The sequence below is a fragment of the Cibotium barometz genome, chromosome 48 (assembly GCF_041138505.1).
Source record: "Cibotium barometz isolate CiBa-2024 chromosome 48, ASM4113850v1, whole genome shotgun sequence".
Lineage (NCBI taxonomy): Eukaryota > Viridiplantae > Streptophyta > Polypodiopsida > Cyatheales > Cibotiaceae > Cibotium > Cibotium barometz.
Genome location: NC_141093.1, coordinates 11,034,311 through 11,059,251, shown reverse-complemented (window position 1 = coordinate 11,059,251; position 24,941 = coordinate 11,034,311). Strand labels below are relative to the sequence as shown.

The following is a 24,941-nucleotide window of genomic DNA, read 5'->3' as shown; positions in this document are numbered from 1 at the left end:
TTATGTCCTTAGGACTTAGGGGTGTGTCTTTTTTTTTTCCGAGAAAAGATCCTTTCATTAGTTATATAAAAACGCCCGTATGGCTACAAAAGATCCTCTCCTGCTCACAAGAAAAACAGAGCAGAGAGCAAAGCAAGGCAGCCAGGGAGACTCTCCCTAGGTGCTGAAAAGTACAAGTATCAGTACAAAGAACTGAGGGGCTATATCATACAATAGGAGGGGGGAAAAGCCAAACAAGTGGCCTGTAGTGCCAACGGGGGGACCCCGCGTGTAGGGTATAGAAGGGGCCGCTGCGCCAGGTGGTGTGAAAGGCCTGGCGCCGCAAGATCGCCTCATCCGAGTCGCCCCGGATGCGGTCATATTGTCCTCGCAGGGTGTGGATCAACTCCTGCCAAATCCCCCAAACAGTCTCTGCTGGTGGCTCCAGTCTCCCCTCAAAGGTCCTGAAACACCGGGCCCTCCAGGTGAACCAGATGGTGAGGCTGCTGAGGAGCTCCCATCGTAGATCCCTCTCCTGTGTCCAGCTGGCGGACGAGAAATCCGGTGAAGGAACAAGGTGAGGCTGGCCCCTAATGAATCTGATGGCCTGGCTGTCCTGCTCCGTCTCATAGCCCATAGCAAGCCCTGACGAAGTCGACCAAGCAGCGGCACCCCACGTATACATACCCTCTGGAGAGAGGGGGCCAGAATACGCAGCATCCGCAGCCAAATCTGCTGCGCCTGAGGGCAGTCCCATAGGCAATGTCTCTGTGACTCCATAGGGTGGCCGCATCGGACGCAGGCCGCCGGAAGACCGCTGTAGACAAGCCAGGTGCCAACTGCTGAGCCCCTGTGGGCGACCAGCCACTGGAAAGTCGAGATCTTGCGGGCCTGTCGACTAGCCCAGAGCCGGGCCCAAAAATCCTCCAGGAACTCCTGTGAGAATCCCTGTAGCCGCCAGTGCCCCGCTGCAGCTGGAGAGACCATCCTCCTCGCCGTCAAAATATGCTGCCCCAACTGAACAGTATACTGGAAAAAGGTGATCTCTGTGGCCTCAAGGGATGCATAAGGATCATGCCACTCGTACTCACCAGGGTCCCACTGGAGCCGGGCCAAGGGGCGCGTTGCAGATGCCCATATGCGCCAATCCGGGAGCACATCTGCAGGGTCTGGGTCAATATGCCACTTCCAAGAAGCGGCGGCCACTACCCGTATCCTCTGAAAGGTGCACTCTGCAACCAAAGGCGACTCCACCTCCACTCTCTGAAGTCTGCCCTCATCCTGAATCTCATAGTAGAGGCATCTGCCATCCTCAGTGCAAGCTCTGACAACAATCAGGATCTCCAACTGTGTAAAGGCTCCCATCCACCGTGGGGCCGCTAGCTCGAGAGGCGTGAACCACTCCTCTGTGAGTGCCTCCTGAATGTCATCCCTCATAATCAACCCCCCTCTGAAGTGACTCAGCCTCTCCACCTGGATCTCCTCTGGGAGATTGCAGAAGGCCTGCCAGTCTCCAAAGCTACGTGCTGGGCCTGCCGCCAAAGGTCCCCAGGCTAGACGAGGCCGAGAACCCAGCATATGACCCTGCTCTGTGCGAACCGCTGGGCTCCAGATGAGCGGCTGTCTGGCCCGCTCCTCAACACAAGAGAGAGTTCTCTGAGAGAGCCCCGGTCTCAGCAGCTCCCAAGCTCTCAGGATGCTCAAGGCAAATCTGTCCTCCCATCCTCTACTGAGGCCTGTCCTCCTCATCTCTATGAAGATCCATCGAATCTCTGGTGCCCAAGTGCCCCCTGCTGGGGGAGCCCGAGCCTGCAACCGCTGTAAAAGGAGCTCTTTCCAAGGCTCAGCGCCTAGAAGCAGCCCCCGAACAATAAGCTTCCCCAATAAGGCTCTACTCTGATCGACTGGATCTATAATGCCCAAGCCTCCCTGGGCCAGCGGAAGTGTAATAACTGCCCAAGCAACCTTTACCCGGGCTGGCTGACCGTCCCGCCCAGACCAAAGAAAGTTCCTGATCAGCCTCTGTACCTGGCTGATGCAAGAGCTCGAGAAGATCCAGCAAGACGTAATGTACCACATGGTCGCTAAAAGCACCTGATTTGCCACCACCACCCTCCCAGCCAAGGATAGCCGAGCTGTACTCCAATACAAAAGCTTCTTCCGAATGCTCAGAAGAAGCGGGGCAATCTGCTGCTCAGGTGACAAATCTAGTCCAATCTGGCATCCCAAATATCGCACTGCTGTGCCAGGAGGAATCCATCTAAAACCGGGGTCTGGGCTCCATGCCGGAGTGGGAGCGCTACTGATCCAAAAGGCCACTGTCTTGCGCCAATTGATCAATGCTCCCGAAGCTGCACTAAAAACCTGGAGCGACTGCTCTGCCCGAAGAAGATTGGCCTCCTGGCCATGCAAAAATAAGCCCGTGTCGTCAGCAAACTCAGCATCGAGCAGGTCCTCCCCCCGGACTGGGAGCTGGAGTCCTCTCAAACCAACCTCCTCTGCCGTCAAATACATGCTCATAGCCTCAGCAAAGAAGAGAAAAAGAAACGGGGCGAGAGGACACCCCTGACGGACTGATCTGGTCAGCTCAAAACTTGGCCCCTGTCCTCCTGCAATCAACACCTGGCTACGAGCTGTGGAATACAGAGCCGCCACCCCTCTAATCCAACCTGGCTCAAAGCCCAGGCGAAGCATAGTGCCCTCTAAGAAACCCCAATCGACTCTATCGTATGCCTTCTCAAAATCAAGAAGCATCACGACCAAGTCCTCACCAAGAAATCTAGCTCGGGCCGTCGCCTCCCAGAAGGTGAAAATGTTGTCAAGGATACTACGCTCCTTGGCGAATCCTGTCTGGGTAGCATGAATCAACTCCCCCAGGAAGGGCTGGATCCTCAAACTCAAGGCCTTTGCTAAGACCTTGTAGACAGTATTGAGGATCGTAATAGGTCTCCAATGCCGAATATCATCTGATACTCCCTCCCCCTTGGGGATAAGAAAGATCAAGCCCTCTGAAAAGCTATGTGGCATCACCCCAGTGTCCAAAACATACTGAAAGCCCCTGCGGAGGCCTGGTCCCAAAAGGTCCCAATAGCGCATAAAAAAGGCCGGCGTCAATCCGTCCTCCCCTGGGCAACTATGGCGCGGTAGGACCCTCAAGGCCTCAGCAAGCTCAACCTCTGAAAGAGGCTCACCCAGAACTGTACGCATACGATATGTGACCCTCCTCTGCACATGGGCCCACACAGTCTGTCTGCAAGCATCCCGAGCCTCAGTGGCTGGCTCCGCTGAAAGCAGGTCTCTATAGAACCCAGTGGCAATGGCTCTGATCTCCCCGGGCTCAGTAGCTACCGATCCGTCCGGCCTCCCAAGCTGACGGACTCCTGCTCGAGCATGGCGGGGTCCAGTAATCTCAAAAAACTCCCCAATCACTCTATCACCAAGCTGCGTCCACTGAGAGGCCTGGCGACGATAGTAAAACTCATGTCTCTGCTCCTCTGCCTCTCTAACCTCCTGGCGTGCCTGGCTCAGCTGGGACGCCACCCACTCACATGCAGGCTGCTGCTCTTGAAGGTGCTGAAGCGAAGCAAGGCTGCGTCTCAGCCGATGCTCCCGCTCGCGAGTCTCTCCCAGCCGTGTCAAAGCTGCAGCGTGCAGAAAAGAGTTAAGCTCGATGAGTCCCTAGGCACACTGGCCTGCTGCATCCTGGTCAGAGCACTGACTATCATGCCAGATCCTCTCAATGTCCTCAGCGAGACTAGGATCTGTAAGTACCCTCTCTAGGATCCTCAACTGCAAGCTGGGCTCCCGTGTCCTCTCCTCAAGTGTCAAAATAACTAGCGCATGGTCTGAAAATGAGGTGCCAGCGAGAATGCCAACGGAGCCCCCTCGCTCCCCTAACCAGTCGCCCACATAAAAGCGATCAATCCGTGATAGTTTAGTCCCTCCTTGCCGGCGATCTGACCGAGAGAAACTAAGACTGTCCTGAGAGCGGGAGAAGGTCCCATGCTGCCATGCATCAGTGATCCTCAGTGACATGCAAAATCGCTCCCAAGCTACAAGCTCCATGCCATGCGCTGTAACATGACTGCCTCCCACCCTATCGGCCGGGTCCTCAAGCATGTTGAAGTCTCCCCCGACACACCAATGTGCGGCCTCTGGCAATGCATCCGTAACCTGGGTCCAGGACTCTGCTCTGGCACTAGCATGGTTGGGCGCATAGACGTTGAGCATGCCCAAGAGCTCATCATGCATCCTCAGAATGACATACTGTGCTCTACCAGGCACAATGATCCCTCGATCCACAATGGCCTGCCGCCATACATCTGCAATGACCATGCATACTCCTCCCTGTCCACCCAAAGGGCCAAACCCTACAGACCAAAAGGTGTCCCATCTACCAGGCATCACCGAACCATATCTCCGGATCCTGCTCTCACCCAAGTGGTGCTCGTGCATCATCAAAATATCAATACTGCCACCAACCAGGCATCTCTCAAGCTCCTGCCTCAAGCAACCACGATAGTGTATATAATGTGCTCCGCCAAGGCCCTGTACATTCCATGAGATGATCCTCATGGATGACCTGCTGAGGTGGATGCTGTCTCAGCCGTACGGCGGGCCTTCGCAAGCGGCTTGGATGGAGAATAGTCCCCATCCGAGCGGCTACGAATCTGCCCACCCGGTCTCCTGCAAGAATCACGGATCAGGCGCCAGTGGCTGTGTCCCATGGCGACTGCCTCCCGCTCAGACAGAGCAACCTCGTGTATGCATACATATCCAGGGTCGCGTGCTAAGTCTGCCACTATGCGAACGACCAAATGACGAATCCCTAAGGCATCCACACTCCCGGGATCCAAGAAAAAATGAGCCAACTCCCATAGTCGGCCTATCACATCTGTCACCTCCAGATCGCTCACATGGTGAGAAAACTCAACTGCCTGAGTCTTCAAAGTGCTAAGAGCGAGCTCCAGAGTCCACTCCCGGTCGCATGGGCCACAGAGAGGGAACGAGAAGGCCACCGCTGAATCAAGTGCCTCCTCCCCGCGGGCCAGAGGTATCACTACATGAACTCTGATGGGTGCTGGCTCATGGGGGCCCTCTGCTCCAAAAAGCCGTGTGGAGGAGTAATCAAAAGCCTCCGAGCGATGTCTAGTGCCGAGGCGACTCAGCCAACTGCGGATAGATGATATCCGTGAAGCCCGAATCGGCATGGTAAGTCTCCTCTGCGGTGCTCAGAGCCCTCCGGACTGCAGGTGAACGCCAGGGGACTGCCAGGGCGTCCCGGGGAGCTGAGGCGAGCGGGGGGGGAGGAGGGGGGGGCGAGGGGGGTGGAGAAGGAGCCGCTGCCGAAACCGGAGCGGGGATGGGAGGAGGCGAAGGTGGAAGCGAGGCGGTAGGGGGGGATGGGGGTGGGGGGGGTGAAGGAGGGGGTGCTGGCATCTCCTGGTCCTCAGTCGTCGCAGGGGTCTCCTCCTGGAGGGGAGCAAAGCTCTTCCTCACGGGAACCCAGTGATGCTGAGACTGTGGCTGCTGCTGCATCGGTCTCTGGGCGTGCTGCTGTGGCTGTCTCCCTCGACGGCGCCCCTGTCCAGGCTGCCACTCCGAGGTCTCTGTGGCCTGAGCGGGTGTCCCGGAGGCTGCCTGCCGAGCCGCATCTGTGGGCGGGCCATCAGGGGCCTGCTGCTGCGGTGAAGGTCGGGGTCTCCTGCGAGGGCAGGCCTTGGCCAGATGGCCGACCTGCCTGCAAATAAAGCACTGGTTCGGGAGCCCCGAGAACTCCACTCTCTGATCAATCCATCCCCCCCCTATCCTAGGTAGCTGAATGACCTTCGGAAGGGAGGAGATGTCAGGAACCAAAACTCTGACCGAAGGTAGCCCAGCTGCTCTGGCCACCACTGAAGCTGCTGTGGGGCCAGTCTCTAGCACCGAACCCACCAATGCTCCTAGCCTAGAAAGGAGCAGAAGGTACTCACGGCGGAGTCCAGGGAAGCAAACTGTAACATGGAAAAGGCGCTCTCCCTGCTCGGCCGCTGCTGGGTCAAAGCCATGCTGCCAAGGTCTGAAGAATGCCCGAGCACCCCTGATGTCAAGGGGACTCATGGCTAGGACCTTGGCCACGCTCTGGGCTGTCTCGAACTCGATCTGGTAGTGTCCACGGCCCAGTAGCTGAACGTCCAGGATCTTGCCCACATCTGCAAGAAGGCGGGCCTGGAGAAGATCCCGGATCTCCCCTCTGCTGGGGCGAGTGCCGACTATACGGCAGATGGTGGAATGTGCCTGGAGGCGTTCCACCTCTGCGGTGAGGCTCGCTTCCTCTTCTGGCGAAAGAGAAAGCCTGGTGGGGGTATCCTCAGGGGCGGGCGAGGGGGTTGCGGGAGAGTCCCTCTGAGGTGGGGCGGGAGGAGCCTCCATCAGTGTCTGAAGCTATGTCGAAGGCGGAGCGAATGTGGAGAGTCCTGCAAGAACCGAGCTGCACACAAAGGACGGAGGGGGAAGGCGGAAGGCAAAAAGAAAACCCCAGGGGACGGAAAAATCAGAAAAAAAAAAAGGGGGGGGGGGGTAAGGCGGCGAAGACAAAAAGCCCCTAGGGGGGAGGCGGAAGCAGCGCGAAAAAGGGGGCGGGGGGGGAAGATAAGGCGACGGCGGCGAAAGGGGGGGCGGGACGCTGAAGAAGGACGGGAGGGCGCGAAGGAGAGGAGCAGGAGCAGGGGACGGCGGGCGCTACAGCGCTGGGGCGCGTAGGACAGCCAGGCGGGGGAGGGGAGGGCAAACGCGAGGGCAGGCGGGGGGGGGGGGGGGGGAGCAGACGCGAGGGCGGGAATGGGGGGAGGGCGTGCAGTCAGCGCAAGCAGGGGGGTGAGCGTGAGCTTCAACGAGCCGTCAGGGGTGTGTCTTTAATGAATAGGCATGTTCTTTGATAGTGAGCCGTGTGCAAGGGTGTGACCCTTCACAGGTGTCTTTACAGTTAATGAGAGATTAAGGAATAATTAGGGAGAAATTAAGAGAGTTAGTCACAATCGTGACAGAGAGCATTAATTTTAGCTTTCGTCCATTTGAACATAGCACGTTTCTTCTTGGTCAATTCATGCAATGGCGAAGCAATCATTGCAAAATGGAAGATAAATCTCCTGTAGTATGAGCATAAACCAAGAAAACTGCGTACTTCTTGTATGGATTTGAGTGAGACCGAAAGACATAACCAAGTTCTCATAGAGACCAAAGGAAGTGCAAAAAGCCGTTTTATGTACATCCTCTGGCATCACTTGCACTTGATGATAGCCGCTCTTTAGATCAATGCGACTAAAACATGATGATCCATCCAATTTGTACAAGATATCATCTATCCTCGGAATTGGAAACCGATTTTTGATGGTAATCTTGTTTAATGCCCTATAATCCACACACATACGAAATGAACCACCCTTCCTTTGCGCAAGGAGAATGGGTGAGAAAAATGGCAATGAGCTTGGCCTCACTAAGCCCTTCTCTAATAGCTCCCCAACCTCTCTCATGATCTCCTCTTGCTAGCAAGCACTCACATGATATGTTGGCCTATTTGACGGTGAACTTCCCGGTACTAATTCAATATGGTGGTCTTCAGGTCGAATGGAAGGCATACTATCCAGAAGAGGGTCGGCAAAACAATCCTTAAACTCACTAAAAAAATCAGTGTATCATGTGTAAGGGTATCCATATGTACATTAGCATGTTCCACTTCATCATGTACAAAAACCAAGTACGAACATACACTCTTTTTCATTGTTGTATTGATTTGTACATGAGATACAATGGGTATAGTGTCACCCGACACACTGGCATCTATACAATGCTCTCTACCTTTGTACATAAAAGAGATCTTGTTGGTTTTGTAGTTTTTGGTGGGCTCAAGGCGTGCATGCTATGGTTTTCCAAGTAACACATTGATAAAATGTGCAGTGGAAGAAGGGAAAGTGGAAACACAGGAGAGAGAGTGAGAGAGAAAGATGGAGAGGAAACACAGGTGAGAACTTGCTCTCAATATCATCACCAAAAGGAATACATGTCCCGAGCAAGACGGGAGAACCTCGTAAGTGAGGGACTGCAGCTAGACAAGCTAGGCAAGCAATGCTAAGCAGTGAAATATAAGGGAGGCATGCTGGCTATATATACTACTACATGTAGACAGCCGACTGGAGCAAAACAACCTCCACGACTGGAAAAAATACGCAGGACCATAAATGGGGAATAAATATGGATAAAATATAAGTGAGGGGTGACCAGCTCCTCAGACTAACATGGTCAGTCCTAGAGGCTAAAATAGGACACCAAATAGGAAGCCAGCAAGTAGGGGATGATGTCTAACACCCCCTCTCAGCACTGGATGTTGAGCAAACTCCAAGAAGCCAGAGACACTGTCCTTGATCAAAGATGAAAGACTGCAGAAACAGGTATCAAGAAAGCTCCACAAGCAATCTCCTCAGCAACTCAGCTACAAAAGTAACAGAACAAGCTGCCAGGTACACTGCTCCTCTGGAAGAAAACAACCATATAGGCTGCGACGTGCCGCTCCAAATAATGGTTCCAAACCCAAGTGTAAGAACAATCCCCGAAGTCGAATGTTGTGTATCCAACCTGGAGAAGGTATGAAAAACCTCATAACCAACCAAGATCAGATCCTGTATATAATCAATCTTGGGAGAAGCAAACTACTCCTCACTGGAACCCTCAAAAGAAATAGAGTCAATCTGCTCCAACTCTGTACCAAGAGTAGCCAGATGCTGTACAAAAGCATCCTTTGAAAAGGTCGGCATCGCAAGATGTAAAGACTCGGTAGAAAAGATGGGGTCCATCTGCTCAAACTCTGCACCATGAGTTGCCCAATGCTGTACATAAGTATACACCACTGAGGTGGGCATCGCAAGATGAAAGGACTCAACATCCCCCTCTGAAAAAAGATATCGTCGGACTGATATAAGCCCAACCTGATTCTGATCCAAATCCAAAAAACTCTGGAAGTACCACTGTGCCCCAGGCACGGTTAGCAACCACAGATCCAAAGCATCTCATTGGGTCCAAAAAACCATCCTCCAAAACAACAAGCCTGCAGAACTGGCAGGGGGAGAGGCATCCTCAGAAACATCACAAAGAGATGTGGAGATAGACTCCTCACAATGAGGAAGGGAAGCAAGAATATAAACTGCAGTGGTAACAAAGTCCTCAAAAGCATCACAGATAGCAGAAGACTGTTCCAGAAGTAAAACCAGATCCCAAGAATTAGCAACAAATAAAGGATCCATGTGAAAGGATCACACCGCAAGGGCAAAAACACCCTCCTTGTTCTGCAAATACTGCAAAGAACTCAAGCTCGGATGAAATAAACTCTACGCAGGATCTCTGAAAAGATCACTGCTCTCCTCCAGAAAACTGGAAACTCCTGTCACAGAAGAAAGTCTCCAAGCAAAACGCAGCCAAAACATTGCTATCCAGCAAAAATAGCACTCCACCGCCAACAGAAGGCAAGGAACATGTAGAAACCGGGAAACCGTGTAGGCCAAGAACAAAACCTAGGTATAGATGCTCCAAAATCAGCAAAACGCTGACTGAAATCTGAAATTCAAAATCCTCCAAATTGCCTCCAAAGCCACAATCCAAACAAGAAACCCCCTCTGCAAGTGATCTGTGTCCACTGGAGAAGAAAACGCAACCAAACAAGGGCTACAAACCTGAAAATTCAGGTCGACGAGTGTCCACACCTCCTATGAGGAAAAACGCTGAAGAGAAGGTACCTTCGGGTCCAACAGATGAAGCCCAAGTGAAGGTAGAGCTACCGGCAAGATCGGTTCAGAAAAACGCAGCAACCATGGCTGCAAATCTGAAAACGCAGAGGTATAAGGGGCTCTAGAACGGGCTGAATATGGAAACGCTGAAGCCTCATATCAAGAATTGTTGCAGAGAACAATAGGGGGCGGGGGGGGGGGGGGTGGGGGTGGGGGGGGAGGGATGGCACAAGATAACCAGAAGGTACAGGCAAAAGGGAGCCCAAAGAGCTCCAAGATCAGGGCTAGGGAAAGCAAGCCCAAACAGGCCAAAAACGTAGCCTGTTTGGGACAGCTATGTTGCTGTCCAGACCTGAAAAAAAACGCTTGAGAACCCCTGGAAGGTGCCACCAAGAAGGGTAGGTATGCTGTCCAGAAAAACGCCCCTGTCAAGCAGCCTAAAGGCTGAAAATTGACACCTTGAAGAGAGGAAACTGCAGCCCACTGAATGGGTATCAATCAACCCTTGAAGAAACACAAGCTTCAACGCATGAACAAAAAAAAACACAGATCTGTCCATGGGCGGAAAAACGCAGAACTGAAGTGGTAGAGGAGGGAGCATCCAATGCTAAAAATCACCGGCACTTTGATACCATGATAGAATGTGCAACGGAAGAGGGGAAAGTGGAAACACAGGAGAGAGAGTGAGAGAGATGGAGAGGAAACACAGGTGAGAACTTGCTCTCAATATCATCACCAAAAGGAATACATGTTCCGAGCAAGAGGGGAGAACCTCGTAAGTGAGGGACTGCAGCTAGACAAGCTAGGCAAGCAATGCTAAGCAGTGAAATATGAGGGAGGCATGCCGGCTATATATACTACTACATGTAGGCAGTCGACTGGAGCAAAAGAACCTCCACGACTGGGAAAAATACCCAGGACCATAAATGGGGAATAAATATGGGTACAATTTAAGTGAGGGGTGACCAGCCCCTCAGACTAACATGGTCAGCCCTAGAGGCCAAAATAGGAAGCCAGCAAGTAGGGGATGATGTCTAACACACATCAAATCCACTAAGAGGCACAGTTAGAAAGTTCTCGTGGTCGAGATAGCCTTGGATGTGTATTCTCAACTTTCCAATGAGAGAAGTGACCTTCACATCCTTCTCAATAAAGGCTGAACATGCATTTATTTCCGGTCCCATTTCACCTACTTCAATCCCCAAGGCGACCGCCATATAAGTGGAGATGAAGTTGTTAGTAGAGCAATCATCATACATGAATAAGACGGGCTGGTCTTTGAGTTGCCACCATGCTTTGCATACCATTCTATCCATGCTTGCATGGCCCGTATTACCCTGTACATCATTTATTATGTTTATACATGATTTGGGCTCTTCTTCTTTCTTGCTCTTATTTGGGCATTGAGGAGAAATGTGGTCTTTACTACCACATCTAAAGCATTTCCCTTCACGCATATATTGCGTTCTTTGTTGCGGAGATAACCCAAAAGTGCTCTTTTTGGGTGGTTGCTTCTTCTCCTTTGCATCTTCGGCCTTATGCATGTCTTTAGTATCCTTAAAACCAGATTTTTCAGCCTTATGCTCACCTTTTGCATTACCAAAATCTCTTCTTGGTGGCTGTCCACTCCTTTGAACAAAAGGGCCAGCCTTGTCCTTGCCCTTTCCCAAGCTCACATCAATCCTGGATTGCACCCATTTAACATTGAGCTCTTCCGAAGCCAAGACGGAGTTTATAAGTTGGCGTAAAGTTTGATTGGGATAAACTTGTAGCCCTCTGTTTACAAGCGGAAGCTCTAAGAGTCTTCTTTCAGCCCTAAACACCATCTAGAACATGCTGATGCAAAAACGCAGACAGAAGGGAGAGTAGAGAGAGAGATATAGCTGGAAATTTAGTATTTCATATGGTACAAAAAGGTGCATAGATTCTTGCAGCCATGGGCGCAGCCATGGGCTGCCCTGAAAAGGTAATAGAATACCTAACAAACTCCTAGTACTATGACCCAGCCAACAAGGGGCTGAATGGTCACAACAATGAGCACCTAAGCCTTATATAGGCTGGAGATTATCTCATGGACTGGCCGACTGCTAGTTGGCCAGCTCTTGGACAAATAAATCACATAAATGCTGCAGCCGACAGGAATATTCCGTGTGTCCCTCCACAAGATACTCCATAGTAGATGCTCCAAAATCTGGTTCTGTTATGATCTTTTCTTCCTTATCTTGTTGCCTTCTTAGGGTTAGCCTATGAGATAAGCATGTACATGTATGTGCACATGACATCCCCCTCTACTGAACTTGATGACGGGATTCCAATCTGCTTCTTGGATGATTGTCATCATCCCATTCTATTTCCGGAGTCCCTCTGCCATCCTTCGTACTCTGGCAACCTTTTCACTGAATGTCCGGCCCGGTCCCCAAATCCACTCTAACTCCGAATAAGATCTATGCATCTGTTCCATCCAATCCCCATTCCATTCCTGCCCTGTCTCTGAACATCGTCTTGGTCTTCATTCCTGAGAAATGAGTCTGGCACTCTCACTCCACCCCTTGGAGGATCATCCTCCCTTGGAACCGTTGCTCAAAAGCCTTTCCTGACTCACAGGACTGCCATCCCCTTTGGGCTTTGTGGAACACCACCAACCAACCTCCTGGGAGCTCTTCCCGGTCTTGTGTTCCTTGCCTTGGGCTTCGTACCTGTGCACTTTCCTGTACCTTGGACCTGTACACCTTCACATGGGACTGAATTAGGGTTAGCCTTGCTGAGCTTGATGCTCTGATACCAATGTTACAAGCGGAAGCTCTGAGAGTCTTCTTTCAGCCCTAAACACCATCTAGAACATGCTGATGCAAAAATGCAGACAGAAGGGAGAGTAGAGAAAGAAAGAAAGAAAGAAAGCTGTATTAACGTCTACTAGAGGGCGAACTCGACCTATTAGACAAATCAATGTACAACTGTCAATGTCTAGAAAAAAAAAAAGGACAAAATGAACATGAAATAAACTATGAAAGTACTGAGCTAGTGGGGGGGTGTGATGGATGGAGCACTATTGCTAGAGGCTCAGTGTGCAACCTATATGCGCAGGGTATACAAGAACGCAATGCAGATCTGTCTAGCTCCAACCAGTACCATAATGGGGGTGTAATATGTGATACATAGGCGATGGCGAGGCAAAAATACCTCGGAGCATGATCTCTGGGTGTGAGTGTAAGTGAGCTAGCCGCTCCTGGATATGGTGCTGATGTTAAGTCCATATCTCTGTGATATCCCTATGATGTAGTCTGGGAGTCTGGTAGCCTGTTGCTCTCGGTCCGTCTGGCTCGGAGGTCCGCAGCGCGCTGAAGTGTAACCCCCTCCTGTGTCAGGATAGGCACTGGGATAGATCCCTGGAAGAAATTAGTGAGCTGGAGCTGTCGCCCACCTCTCCCTGTGGTATGAGTCCGTAGAAGTGTCTCTCTGTGGCGCTATCTCTAGCAAGAACTGGCCAAATCTGTGTTGGTCTGCGGACTCCATGATCTGGCAAAGTGAGGGATGTCCACTGAAGATGGTGGTGTATCTCTCTCTAATGACACTATATACTCTGCATCTGCATACATAGTGTTCCTCACTCTCAACCTCCTCCTGGAATAGTCTGCATATCCTCTCTGCTCTTGGGATCAGTGCTGCCCTACCTGCCTCAATCTCAAGCTGGTGTGATGACACTCTGAGCTGGCCAATCACCACTCGGGCACTGTGAGGCATGTACACATCCATGTATCCAGGTCTCTATATGAATCCATCCGCTGAGATACGCATAAACTGATCTTTGTAGTATAGCATCTTCGGCGGTAGAGGCTGACTGGGTGTAATCCAAGTCTCTTGAGTGTATCGCTGCCATAAATCCTGCCGAAGGTGGAAATTCAGTATTTCATATGGTACAAAAAGGTACATAGATTCTTGCAGCCATGGGTTGCCCTGAAAAGGTAGTAGAAAATACCTAACAAACTCCTACTACTATGACCCAGCCAACAAGGGGCTGAATGGTCACAACAATGAGCACCTAAGCCTTAGGCTGGAGATTATCTCATGGACTGGCCAACTGCTAGTCGGCCAGCTCTTGGATAAATAAATCACATAAATGCTGCAGCCGACAGGAATATTCCTTGTGTCCCTCCACAAGATACTCCATAGTAGATGCTCCAAAATTTGGTTCTGTTCTGATCTTTGCTTCCTTATCTTGTTGCCTCCTTAGGGTTAGCCTCGGGGATAAGCATGTACATGTGTGTGCACATGACACCCTCGTTGGAAGATGGGTTGCAATCCCGATTCAAACCTCCTCTTCTTTTCCTCTTCATTTATCTTCATGAAGGGACGTACTTCCATTAGCACCTCCCAAGGTATTTGGGATGCCAGATTGGACTAGATTTGTCACCTGAGCAGCAGATTGCCCCGCTTCTTCTGAGCATTCGGAAGAAGCTTTTGTATTGGAGTACAGCTCGGCTATCCTTGGCTGGGAGGGTGGTGGTGGCAAATCAGGTGCTTTTAGCGACCATATGGTACATCACGTCTTGCTGGATCTTTTCGAGCTCTTGCATCAGCCAGGTACAGAGGCTGATCAGGAACTTTCTTTGGTCTGGGCGGGATGGTCAGCAAGCCCGGGCTAAGGTTGCTTGGGCAGTTATTACACTTCCGTTGGCCCAGGGAGGCTTGGGCATTATAGATCCAGTTGATCAGAGTAGAGCCCTATTGGGAAAGCTTATTGTTCGGGGGCTGCTTCCAAGCGCTGAGCCTTGGAAAGAGCTTCTTTTTCAGCGGCTGCAGGCTCGAGCTCCCCCAGCAGGGGGCACTTGGGCACCAAGTATACTGTTCGGTTGGGGCGACATATTTTGATGGCGAGGAGGATGGTCTCTTCAGCTGCATCGGGGCACTGGCGGCTACAGGGACTCTCACAGGAGTTCCTGGAGGATTTTTGGACCAGGCTCTGGGCTAGTCGACAGGCACGCAGGATCTCGACTTTCCAGTGGCTGGTCGCCCACAGGGGCTCTGCAGTTGGCACCTGGCTTGTCTACAGCGGTCTTTCGGCGGCCTGTGTCCGATGCGGCCACCCTAGGGAGACACAGAGACATTGCCTATGGGACTGCCCTCAAGCGCAACAGATTTGGCTGCGGATGCTGCGCATTCTGGCCCCCCTCTCCAGAGGGTATGTATACGTGGGGTGCCGCTGCTTGGTCGACTTCGTCAGGGCTTGCTATGGGCTATGAGACGGAGCAGGACAGCCAGGCCATCATATTCATTAGGGGCCAGCCTCGCCTTGTTCCGTCACCGGATTTCTCGTCCGCCGGCTGGACACAAGAGAGGGATCTACGATGGGAGCTCCTCAGCAACCTCACCATCTGGTTCACCTGGAGGGCCCGGTGTTTCAGGGCCTTTGAGGGGAGACTGGAGCCACCAGCAGAGACTGTTCGGGGGATTTGGCAGGAGTTGATCCACACCCTGCGAGGACAGTATGACCGCATCCGCGGATGGGGCGATCTTGCGGCGCCAGGCCTTTCACACCACTTGGCACAGCGGCCCCTTCTATACCCTACACGCGGGGTCCCCCCACTGGCACTACAGGCCACCTGTTTGGCTTTTCCCCCCTCCTATTGTATGATATAGCCCCTCAGTTCTTTGTACTAATACTTGTATTTCTCAGCACCTAGGGAGAGTCTCCCTGGCTGCCTTGCTTTGATCTCTGCTCTGTTTCGTATGAGCAGGAGAGGATCTTTTGTAGCCCTACGGGCGTTTTTTATATAACTAATGAAAGGATCTTTTCTCGGAAAAAAAAAAAAGTCTTCACGCCTTTGTGTAGACTACAAGGCATTAAACAAACTCTCTATCAAGAATAAGTTTCCTATGCCAAGGATAGAGTACATTTTGGAGCGTTTAGACAGTGCTTAGTTTTTCACGAAGATCGAACTCAAGAGTGGTTACCATCAGGTCCGCATTTTTAAAAGCTGACATTCCAAAAACAGCTTTTCGGACAGAGCGTGGTCACTACGAGTTCGTAGTCATCCCTTTCGGGCTTACAAATACACCCGCAACGTTCAATAAGATGATGTCTAGGATTTTCGTAGTCCACATTGGGAAGTGTGTTTTCATATTCCTTGATGACATACTCGTCTTCTCAGCCACTGCGGAGCAGCATGAGAAAGATGTGCAGAAAGTCTTGCAACTTTTGCGAGATAATCAGCTCTATATAAACGCCAAAAAGACTGTCTTTGGTGTTAAGGAAGTTCAGTATTTGGGCTACATCATCGGTTCCGATGGGATTAGACTGGATCCATCAAAGGTTCAGGAGATCTTAGATTGGGACATTCCTAAGACCGCCCAAGAAATCCGTTCATTCGTAGATCTTTGTCAGGCCTATAGTACCCATGTCCATCGGTTTTCCAACCTTGCAGCACCTCTTACCGACTTACTCAAGGGGGTGAAGACTCGCAAGCAGAAAGTCTCAGTTACAGGCAAGGCGCTTGATGCATTCCGTGCACTCCAGAAAGCTGCCTCAGAAGCACCGGTATTAAAGTTAGCATCATGGGATGAACCTTTCGAGGTCATCACCGATGCCAGCAATGTAGCCATAGGTGCAGTCCTCCAGCAGGACAATCGACCCGTGGCATATTATAGTAGAAAGTTGGATGTCGCCGAAAAGAATTATTTGGTATATAGCAAAGAGCTTTTGGATGTAATCACAACGCTCAAACATTGGAAGCCTTTTCTTTATGGACAGGCTTTCACAGTGAAAACAGACCACCAAGCACTTAAGTGGCTTCAGACTATGCCAAGTGCCCAATGGAGTGATCGCCAGGCCAGGTGGAGTCAAATCTTCCAACAGTTTGGAGGTATGATTGAATACATCCCTGGTAAGCAGATGCTCTTAGTCGAAAGTCCAGCATCCAGGCAGTCCAAGAATCTACCATTCTCGAAATCACGGGGAAGGACTTAGATAGTATGAAACACCAATATGTCGACTTCCCTGAGTTTGGTACTCAGTACAGTTTGGCCCTCAATTCTGAGCCTGGCCACTATTCAGTACAGAACGGTTGTTTGGTTGTTCTACAAGAACCATCTCTGCGTTACTCGGGAAAAGCGTTCCGCTCTTCTCCACGATGCCCATGACTCCTTAGTTGGAGGATATAGGGGTATCAACAGTACCCTCGAGAAATTAGAGCGGTCCTTTTATTGGCCAAAGATGAGGCGTGATGTCTACGCACATGTACAAGCCTGTAAGATTTGTCAAAAAGTCAAGGTTCTCTATACAAAGAAGACAGGTTTACTTCAACCTTTGCCTATCCCCGACAGACCTTTCATCGACATATCTATGGACTTTGTGGGGCCTCTACCAGCATCCACCGGATCCCGTAACACTCAGTATTTTACCATTGTGAATCGCTTTGGTAAATTCTGCATGCTCATCCCATGCAACCATACGGCCACAGCCGAGGACGTAGCCCGTCTGTTTCTCAAGCATTGGTATCCAATTTGTGGTTTGCCTAGCACCATAACATCAGATAGAGATTCCAAGTTTACCTCGCATTTTTGGAGGGCATTATTTGAAAACTTCGGAACTAAGTTGCAGTTGTCTAGTGCATTCCATCTGCAGACAGATGGCCAAACAGAAATTTATAACCAATTGGCCTTTGATGTTCTCAAGTCATACTGTCATGACCAGCAGTCCAAATGGGAACATTATCTTCCATTGGTCCAAGCTATCTTGAACGACACTCATTCATCCAGTGTCGGACGGACTCCATATGAAGCAACCTTTGGTCGCCGTTTTTCTTCTCTTTTGACGAGAATGGTGTCTCCATCTTTAGAGGCTAATAAAACCACGGAAGCATTTTCTGAGATCATTGAGTCAGTCAAGGACCGCTTGACCAAAGCTCAGGAAGCATATAGCAGACAGGCAAATAAGTCTAGACGAGATGTCCACTTCAAGGAAGGGGATTGGGTCTATTTGCGTATCATGAAACAGAGATTGAAACAAGTGGGCAAACGTTGTCCCAAGCTTTCATTTCGTAGTTTTGGCCCTTTTCCAATAGTTAAGAAGTTAAGTGATGTCTCCATGAAGTTAAAGTTGCCTACCAGTTGGACAATGCATGATGTTTTCCATGTTTCTTGGCTAAAACCATATGTTGGTCCAGAAGTGTTTGATGTTTCAGATGAACAGTAGCCAAACGTGGTAGACGAAGCAGAAGTTATTGAGCCTGAGCAGATCCTTCTTCATCGAAGGAAGAATGGTTACGGTCGACGGATACGTCAGTTCTATACGAAATTCCGAGATCGAGGCACCCACGAAGCCGTATGGCTAGACGACGAGTTCTTCCAAGAGTACCCCCAGTTGTTGGCGGACTACTTGGAAGCCATGAACCTGTCGCCAAGCTAAGCAGGAGGGAATGTCACATGCACTCTGCACTCAGTGCATGGTGACAAGATGGCTCATCATCAGCAGTGCAACAGTTGTACATTATTAGAACCCAGTAGGATGATAATTGTCGTACGCCGTGACCCCATTGTACATCCTCAGTCCAGGATAAGTCAGGCACAAGCTAGGTAGGTCATACTTCAGCCTTAGCGGGTCAGTCACTCAATCGTCAAGTCCCTTAACCCACTTGGAGAGAATCATTCATGCATGTAGAGTCAGTAGAAGCCTTAGGGTTTGCATTAGAAAGCGCTCTGCATCCTGCATTCATATGCCTGTGCATCATTTAGAACATCCCAGAAGCCTTAGGGAATTTACTAGGATTTATTTGGTATTTTTTTCATATTTTCTGGTATTTATTTAGTATTTATTGTCATTTATAAATATAAACTTTATTAAATAAATGACCAGCCAACTTGACCAGCCTCTAGTTAGTATAAATAGGCTTGCATAGGGCTTAGTTTCTTATTCAATCTTCAATGTGCTAAGAGCTTTCCTCCTCAGCCCTAGGAGTTCCATTGCCTTCAGCCCTAGACTAATCCAGCCCTATTGGAGCTTCTGTGTTTGCTTCTCCAGCCAGGAGACCTTGCGTTTTGCTTCCAATCAGCCTCTACAGTTCAATGCAGCCCTTCAGACCCTAGGCACCTGCATCCAGCATCTATTCAGGTCCAAATTAGCAGGCAGATCTGCGTTTTCCTGCATAGTGACCAGCCGCCTGTAGATTCAGTGTCCTACACAGTCCCCAAAACAGCACATCAGTCTGCGTTTTTCTGTCCAGCATCAGCCCAGCCATGCGTTGACAGTTCTACAGCAGTTCTTCCATGCGTTTTCAGTCCTACAGCAGTTCGCATCAGTAACCAGCCTTCAGTACATCATCCAGGCATACACCAACCCTCTAGTAAAGGTAACCAGGCATTCATAAGCATCTACAGCATTCTAACATAGCTTAGAACAGCCCTCCACCTTCTTTTCTCAGCCTCAGGTGTGCAGCCCTTCCTCATGCCCTTGGGAAGAGTGCATAGGCTCGAGATCAGTTCATCGAGGTGTTTCTACAGCCGTGTACAGTTCAACCAAGCTTCCGATCCTCCGAGATCTTGCGTTTGGCTTATCTACAGTCCACGGTCATTCTCTCTAAAGAAATAAAGCAAATACTATCTCGTTATCGGGATAGAGGGCCCTTCAGTGGGTAATTCGGGACCCAATCTGGTGTACAGTTCTCATATCTCTCTCTCATATCTCTTTAAAGCTTGAAGTACTAAAGTGGATTGCTAAACTCACGAAACTCAGGATACAGAAGACGGTGTGAGCATTTGTGTGACAGGATCTTCCATTACAAAGACTTCCGCTGCATATCACATCAAGAATCTTTTCTGGATTTAAGATCATATGCTCATCTTTAATCTCTGGAACATAATCGGAAATGTCTGGAATGGGAGAATCTCCTTGTACAAACTTCTTGATCCATGATATGTGAAAAGTCAGATGACATGAAGGTTGTAACTTCAACTTGTAACTCAAACAAGAATTCTTCTTAATAATCCGAAAAGGACCATTGTAACATGGTTGTAACTTTGGAAAAACTTATTTCACTGTTTTATATCGAGATGAGGAGCCACGAACAAAAGAACCATATCACCTTCTTTGAATTCATCATGTTGGCGACGTCGATTAGCTGCTTGTTGGTATTGTTCCTAAACTCAAATCATTTAATCTCGAACTTGAAGAAGAACATCTTGCATTTCTTGAACTAACTGATCTGCTAAATGCTACCTTGTGTTGAAGAACAAAGTTTGATGGCACAATTGGTGTATGACCATAAGCGGCTTAAAAAAGGACTCGTGTCTATTGCTGTGTGATGAAAATTATTGTAAGCAAATTCCATCAATGGTGGATAATCTTCCCAAGATGCTAGGCGAGACTAAATATAATGTCTAAGCATCTCTTCAAGAATTTGATTAACTCTTTCAGTTTGGCCATCTGTGTGTGGATGATATACTGAACTAAACAATAAATTTGTGCCAAGTGACTTGAAAAGTGAAGTCCAGAAATGTCCTATAAACTTAGGATCTCGATCTGAAATAATGGACTTTGGCAACCCATGTATCTTGAAAACATACTGAAGAAATAACAAAGCAATATCCCAAGCTTGAGTTGTCTTCTTGCATGGTATAAAATGTGCCGTTTTGGATAATCTGGCGACCACCACCATTATCTGTGTATTACCTTTTGAAGAACGAGGTAAAGATGTAATGAAATCCATACTGATACTTTCCCAACGTTCATTTGGTACTAGAAGTGGTTGAAGAAGACGGGCTAGAGCTTGTCTATTGGCTTTCATTGTGTTGACAAGAGAAATATGTTGTAACAAACTTTATAACATCTTGCTTCATTTGAGGTAATAAGAAGCTGTCAGCAACCGATAAGTCTTGTTGATACCAGGATGAGCTGCACAAGGAACCTCATGATGTTCCTTCACCAAGAGTTTACGCAGACTTGTGTTATGAGACACACAAATGCGAATCTGATAATATAATAATCCATTGACGAGAGACTAATTGAGGGTGCAAGTACAAAGCATAAGATAATGTGTAAACTGATGTACTCATGTGCAATCAGATAATTGGGGATCAAGAATCTTCCTGATAGCAATCTCCCTCCTTCCACAGGGGTTGTTTTTGCACATGGACATTGTTGAATTCATGCACATGATTATCTTCCAGTCTCCAAGAAACCCAAAAATTGCAAGGATATGTTTGCGGGCATTCAACTAACCTTATGGTTTAGCTCTACGCTAAAAGATTGATCTTGTGTGTGTTTGGAGGTGGTACATATAGAAACAACCTATCACCATTTGGCCACCCAATTAGTCCACCCGTGCTTTCTCATCATGTGTATACATAAGATTAGCGTCCATGGCTGCTATGCAGGGAATTGATGCAACTCATGTGATATTGTGGATTTGGCTTTCCGTTGGGAATTGTTCCTAAGTGTGCATGCTTGGAAATGCCTGGAGGATAGGTGTTCCATTGGATCTGGTACCTCGTGTACTTTCTTGGAACACATATATTTTAGTATAGTCTCATGAACGGCGATTGTTCATACCAATGTTGCATTGCATATTATCTTTATGTGCTTACCTGCAAATTGAATTTACATGTTGTTTTCATGCTTATTTGACCAATGTGTAGTTCCGGGTAAGTGGACGCCCGCTCGTGAACCATGCGTGTGAAATTGTCTACTAACATGGTTATGTGGCATGTGACAGGTGGTAAGTATTGGTCAAAACCTAGCCTTTGGAACTAACATTAATTTATAAGTGAGTGTGTACACACTTTGTTAAGTTTTGGACGACCAAAACTCACATATAAATTATGACCAGCTCTGTCTTCGCACACACTGATGTCTCGAGGTGGACAAAACTCAATGTCCACCGCCCAAACCTTATCCCCTTTGTTTAAAGAGAGCAACCAACCATGTCTCCAGACTACATTCCAGCCTCTCTGCCGGACACCCAAAGTGGACATCTCATCATCTCTCTCTTCTTTATCTCTCTAGAACTTGGTGCCTCCCTTAATGAGGCCTTATGGCTGTATTTTCTACACTTTCTTCTTCCCAACACCATATCCAAGCTTGCTAGTGTGTTTTCCAAGCTTCCAAGAGTTTTTCTAGGTCATATTCAGTCTCCTGCATACTCCCAATGACTGAAATTCAGCAAAACAATCCTTCTATTTCCTGTAATTTCTGGTCTTTTGGCTAAAAACCCTAATTTCACCTTCCTTTCTCAAGTCGAACCATAGGAAAAGCTTTCCCACGGTTCTCTGCATCCACTTCAAGACTTTTGTCGCAAAGAATCGTGACAAACTAAAGATTTCAACACTTCAGATGCTTCCATCGCGAAGACTTCCGCTCACATCAACTCTACTTGCAATTAGTAAGATTTAATGCTCAATTATGGAAGCAAGTAGCAAGAAGGAGGACAGGACTCCATGTTCACATACCCTATTTAGTGTTCTCTTGTCCTACTTGCTCTCTTGCAGATTATTTCTACCATGTGTGGGTGGAATAATAGAAAGCAGGTGGTAGGAAACATGGGCACTTGAGAGGGTAGTGTGAGTTGCAGATCTTCACCAACAACCATATTGTTTGCAATACAGTATTCATATGCATCGGTATGGAAATCTAGTTAGAAATGCCCATGACACTATGTACTTGATTCTCCCAAGATTAATATACACTATTTGAGGAAGGGGCCGGCCGTTCCGGCTCATTGTGCATCTCTTGTCAATTCATATTATGCTTGTTGTTCATTAAATCTTCGTGTATTTAAGTGTATTGATTAGCATTGTGTTCAACCAAGCATTCCACGCCAACTCGTGGAATTACATTGGTTTCTGAGGATACGGTATCTTTCACTTCCATCGTGAAAGACGATCACCGCAAAGCACAAACGTCAAGCAAAGTTGGAGCTTCCCCTTGCACGACCGAACCTGCCAGCCCCTCCTCCTCCTCCTTCGTCTGTGCGTAGACCCCCTGCCTCGCCTCGCCTCTCTCCAACACCCCCCCTGCTCTGTGCGCAGCCCCCCCCCTCTCCTTCGCCTCCCTCTCGCCTCTCCTCCTGGTCGCCTGCGCCCCCCCCTTCCTCTTCGCCTTCACTTCCGCCCCCCGCTCCTCCTGCTGCCCTCTTGTGCCTCCCCTCTCCCTCTCTCCCCTCTGCGCCTCCCCCTGCACCTCCACCTTCAGCGCATGCCTCCGCCCGTGCCTCTCCCCCCCTTTGTCTCTCTGTAATCCGACCCCCCCCCTTTCCTCCTCGCTCTCCCCCTCCGTAGCCTCGCCACTTTCCCCATCTTCCTCTATTTTTTTCGTCATCCCTTCCGTCTTCATCTGGCAGCATCTTCAGCTATTGGGCATTTATCATTCGGCAAGGCTCGGTCTTTACCCTCAGGAGGACTCCATGGCAGCCGCTCCGTCATCCCCGACCGAGGCTACCGTTTCAATGGCTACTGTGGTATTGTGCTGTGGTTGTTTTTAAATTCCAAAATTCTGTGCTACACATTACATGGCGGCATGGGTTCGCACCTGATACTAACCTAAACCTTGTAGAGGTTAGATTCCCTAGGGCAAGGGCAATCTGCATACCAGGCCTACCCTGGAATACCACAAGCCCCTCTTTGGCATTCATCCTCACTTAGGCCATGTGGTAGAATCCTCTTAAGAATATCAACCAGATTCCCCTAGCACCTGCTATAAGGATCTCATCCTTGGGGTTCATAGTCTGTTCCCTGAAGAAGCTCCCACATGGAAGATCTCTAACGCGACTGGACCAGGGTTCCAGGTCACTGCTTTGCCTGCCTATAGATGGGAGAATTGGCACAGCCAAAATTCTTCCACACGTACCAAGTGGGAAGCCAGGTCTTCCCCTCATTCCCCTGACCGCAAAAGAATATACCTAGGGCTCAGTTCCAAACAACAGGCCAGCTGGAAGGCCGCCAGCGATGCCAATGCCTTCGATAGATCCCCACCTCAACATTTCCAAACACCAGGCGAAGGGGTGGCTGGAAGGTCGCCAGAGGCGCTAATGCCTGCCACAAAGCACACCACCAGGGTCATTATGATCCATTACATTAAGAATAGGTTTAAGAGGATTTGGCAACGTTCCTCGTGGCATCGCTCCAACAGCACATCGAGGCATATTGACACACTCCCTATCCTTGAGGGACCCCCACCTGCCCCCATATGCATCTCGGTAGTTTGAATATTTATTATTGGCTGATGACATGGAGCATCTAGCATCATCTTTGGAGAAGGGGCTTTCATCGTATGTTATTAAGGGGTTCCCTGGATCTCCGATGGGAAGGGTGGGAGATGAGGCCCAGTTCAATTGACATACAACCTAATATTCTTGAACTAGAACATCCGGAAACGCAGAAAATTTAACCTATGTAGCTGTTTGAATACGATTGGGCTGTTAGAAGATTAAAAAATCATATGCAATGAGGTACCTTAAGGGCAATAGAGCCATGGCTTCTGCTGCTGCGTGTGATAAGAGTATGGTCAGGCTGATCGACATCATCATCCTCCATTGCTGATGGAGAGGGCGCTAAATTTGGCCCAAATTCTGCTAGTTCTGGCCCGGGTCTAGGGCGGCTACGGCAGCGGTGAAGTGGGCGCAATGGGGAGAAGCTGCAAATGCGGTGGCAGGCGGCGAGTCTCCTCTTGCTTTTAGATGGAAAGCATTTGGGTTGTTTCCAGGAACGAGAACTACAACAACAGCAACACGTTGAGTTTAAAACAAGGAAGGTTGACCCCCACCAGAGCCCCTGCCTGGACATGAAGACCCAGAAGCAGCTGAGCCGATGCGGACAGCCTGCAACTACACGTTATTTTAAGTTGCATGATCGCCGTTTGATTAAAGCTAACTAACGTCGGGCCTTACATTAAGGTCGGGCGGCGGGCCTTGCCCATCAGTGCCAGAAAGTTAGAAAAAAAGTTTATTTCTGACACTACACGTAGGGTGCCTGTGTGGGCCCTCGCACCGTGATTAATAATTGAGTTAATGATAGTAAATAATAAGACCCGCCACCCAATGACCTAGATTGGACTCCCCCAGATCCAATGGCCTAGAACTAACTTGCTACCGTTGACTCTACATATAGATCCAGTATAATTACTAGCTTTTATTCCCATGCCAACATCTCATATTTATATTTATATTTATTACCCACAACCCAAGGGGGAGCAAAAACCAAGTGTATCTTTTGCGCCACAAA

The 24,941-nt window shown here is 49.2% G+C and overlaps 1 protein-coding gene across 1 annotated transcript in view; it reads right to left on the bottom strand.

Moving 5' to 3' along the window:
* Positions 1-24,606, bottom strand: part of NIAP (Major facilitator superfamily protein) — a 94,150-nt gene extending 69,544 nt beyond the window's left edge. The window contains exon 1 of the mRNA XM_086785414.1: positions 24,174-24,606. Coding sequence (XP_086641540.1) covers positions 24,174-24,503 — 330 coding nt within the window. The 5' untranslated portion in view covers positions 24,504-24,606. The remainder of the gene's footprint in view (positions 1-24,173) is intronic.
* Positions 24,607-24,941: the final 335 nt, after the last annotated feature.